This window comes from Coregonus lavaretus (assembly GCF_964263955.1).
Source record: "Coregonus lavaretus genome assembly, chromosome: 28".
Classification (NCBI taxonomy): domain Eukaryota; kingdom Metazoa; phylum Chordata; class Actinopteri; order Salmoniformes; family Salmonidae; genus Coregonus; species Coregonus lavaretus.
Genome location: NC_140015.1, coordinates 38,568,056 through 38,571,184, shown reverse-complemented (window position 1 = coordinate 38,571,184; position 3,129 = coordinate 38,568,056). Strand labels below are relative to the sequence as shown.

The window sequence follows — 3,129 nt, the reverse complement described above, 5'->3', positions numbered from 1 at the left end:
AGTTAGTCAGTAGTATTGAGTAATAACGTTATGGTTAGTTAGTCAGTAGTAATGATGGGAAGTTCGGCTCTTTTCTGAGAGCCGGCTCTTTTGACTCGGCTCCCAAAGAAGAGCCGGCTCTTTCGACTCCCGAACGGCTCTTTATTTAGGATCTTTTGTAGCCTATATTTTACCTTAACTTTGAAAAAAAATCATGGTTTATGTGTTGAAAACCCTTTTGCTTTCAGTGTTTTTATGAGAGACCTTATAATGCCTAATTCTGTGCATTTATTCTGTGACAAAACCACTCTTACATTTGTTTATTTCAATTAAACTTTTTTATTGCACAAATTAACAATAAACTTCAAACAAATCCACAGAACAGAATCAAAACCAGAACCAAACTCCAGCAAACAGCATTAGTCCTCAGGGCAGGTTGGCATTCAGGAAGATCAGATGCCTCAGCTTGGATGGGCTGATAGGCCTGATACGATTTCGCCTCTCCGTGAGTATCTGCCCTGTTTTGGAGAAGATTCTCTCAGAAGGAACTGATGTGGCAACAATACATAGTCTCCCCTCCATCACCTTCACCAGGAGTGGAAAGACTGAGGCCTTGGCCTGCCACCAGCTCAGTGGGTCTTCTGCTCTCTGGATGAGGGGCTCCTCAAGGTAGCTCCTCACCTCCATTATAGCATCAGCTGTCGGATTTCTCCTTGAAGCATCTCCTGTAGCTCTGTCATCAAAAAGCCTCCAAACAGCAGAGGTTTGCTGCTCCTCCTCCACTTGGCCCTGTAATGGTGGAGCTGGCTGGCTGCTGGGGGTGCATTTTGCTGCTGCTGCTGCACTAATCCTCTGAAGAGCTTCATCAACAGCTCTACGATCACTGAAGGCAAGTTTTTTAAACCTTGGATCCAATAAGGTAGTTTCTGAAAGGACAGTGTTGTACTCCATCCGCAGAAATTTGCGGTCCATGGCTGAACAAAGAGCTGCAACTAATTCCTTCACTTTCTGCACAGTTACTGTCCATTGGTTCTCGGCTGTCACCAGCTGCAGACCTTTGCAAAGCAGGAGCATTTTCGAGGCTGTGACATAGCTGAAGGAGAGAAAACAGCAACTTTTAGAATTTAGTTTTTTAAAAGTATGTGGCATATTATACGTGATGCATTATACTGTATGTGTTGTGTTTGCAATGTATAATAGTGACTGAATAGTAGTAGAGAAAACAATGCTTCAATGGTTCTAGGTACCTGTCTGCACTTATCTCCACAGTCACCTCCTGGAATGGTTGCAGGACGGCGCAGACCTCTTTCACCAGCTCCCATTCCTCTTGGCTTAATGGCTCAATAGATGCGTTGATGAGGGCCAGGGTGGAGATGATGGCATCTTTTATTTCAAGCATTCGTTTCAACATATCAAATGTTGAGTTCCACCTGGTGGCACACTCTTGTTTGGGCCTCAGTTCAGGAATCCCCATTTGGCGCTGTGTGGACTTTAGCTTCTGTGCTGCTACTGTGCTTTTGTGGAAAAACTCCACAACAGCCTTCACCTTATCCACGGTTGTTTTGATCACCTTCAGAGCATCTCTAACCACCAGGTTTAGTGTATGCGCCAGACATGGGTGATGGGTCCACTTCAAAACTTTTATGGCTTTGGTGATGTTTGCAGCATTATCACTCACACAGCACACCACTTTGTCCTCTACTTGCCACTCTTTTGCCACTCTTAGTAGCTCCACTGCCAAGTTTTCTGCAGTGTGTCTGTCGGTGAACTCGAAGCAGTCCAGAAGGCAAGATGTCATCTTGTAATCTTCAATAAAGTGGCAAGTGACAGACATGAAAGAGCAGGTTGTTCTGGAGGTCCAGCAGTCAGTTGTCAGGCAAACTGATGGAGCTTTTGTCACCCTTTCTTGCCATAATGCACGTTCTGTGTCATATAGTTTTGGGATCATTGTTTGGGAAAGTGTTTTTCTACTGGGTAGAGTGTATGTGGGATTTAGGGCTTTGACAAAGTTTTTCATTCCTTTGTCCTCCACAATGGAAAAGGGTTGAAAATCAGAAGCTACCATTTTAGCCAACTCATCATCAATACTGTGCTGTTTGGCTGGGGTCATCAGTTTAGGTAAAAACTGACTTATTTTGCTTTGAGTTGCAGTAGGAGAGGTTATACTTGCACGCATGGGGATGGCAGTAGACGTTACAGCAGCTGTTGTTCTGGTATGAGACACACCAGGATCAGTAGATGGTGAGCTGGCTTGCCCTCTCTCCTCTAACTGCACTGTAGGATGGACAGTTCTTGTATGTCTATGCAGGTTTGTGGTGGAACCTGCTCTTATAGTGACCTTCGTTTTGCAGTGAAGGCACTCTGCTTTCTTGTTCCCAATATCTTTAAACTGCAGCCAGATGCTGCTTCGCTTTCTAGTGTCACTCATAGTTAAACGACACGACAATGCAAGACGCACACACGCTCCTCAGTCCGCTCTGTCTCTCTCTTCACTTGCAGTGGAGTCAAGTGGTGTGTCTGCCCCGCCCCCTCTCTGTTTACACATCCTTAATTCTCACGTGAATGCCGCATGCTGGTCGCCATGCTGGCCAATCATAACAGACCTCTGTGAAAGTGAAACCTAAGCAGCGAATGGGCAAAAAACTGGGAGCCGGCTCTCACTCGATGCGAGCCGGCTCTTCTGATTCACTACAAAGAGCCGGCTCTCAGAGCCGATGCTTGTGCGCATGACCCATCACTAGTCAGTAGTATTGAGTAATAACGTTATGGTTAGTTGGTCAGTAGTATTGAGTAATAACGTTATGGTTAGTTAGGCAGTAGTATTGAGTAATAAAGGTATGGTTAGTTAGTCAGTAGTACTATGAAGGTATGGTTAGTTGGTCAGTAGTATTGAGTAATAACGTTATGGTTAGTTAGGCAGTAGTATTGAGTAATAACGTTATGGTTAGTTAGTCAGTAGTATTGAGGCTTGGTGTCACTTATCTCTATCTTCACACGTTTCAGTTCTTGAGTCCGTTGCTCAACTTGAGGTGAGCGACCATTCATGCTTTGAGATGGACGGTCCCAAAACTGTTGACTAATGGGGGTCGTATTGTATCTTAGCAGATATCTTATCAACAGGAGTTGGTAATGTCTTTGATGTTGCCACTC

At 44.6% G+C, this 3,129-nt stretch overlaps 1 protein-coding gene across 1 annotated transcript; it reads right to left on the bottom strand.

Annotated features, from left to right (window-relative positions):
* Nucleotides 1–305: 305 nt before the first annotated feature.
* LOC311103580 (E3 SUMO-protein ligase ZBED1-like) lies at nucleotides 306–2,642 on the bottom strand. Its single transcript, XM_084145170.1, has 2 exons — nucleotides 1,227–2,642; nucleotides 306–1,072 (listed from the first exon to the last, which is right to left on the bottom strand). Exons 1-2 carry the CDS (start codon nucleotides 2,405–2,407, stop codon nucleotides 406–408), a joined length of 1,848 nt encoding a protein of 615 aa, XP_084001296.1. The 5' UTR covers nucleotides 2,408–2,642; the 3' UTR covers nucleotides 306–405.
* Nucleotides 2,643–3,129: the final 487 nt, after the last annotated feature.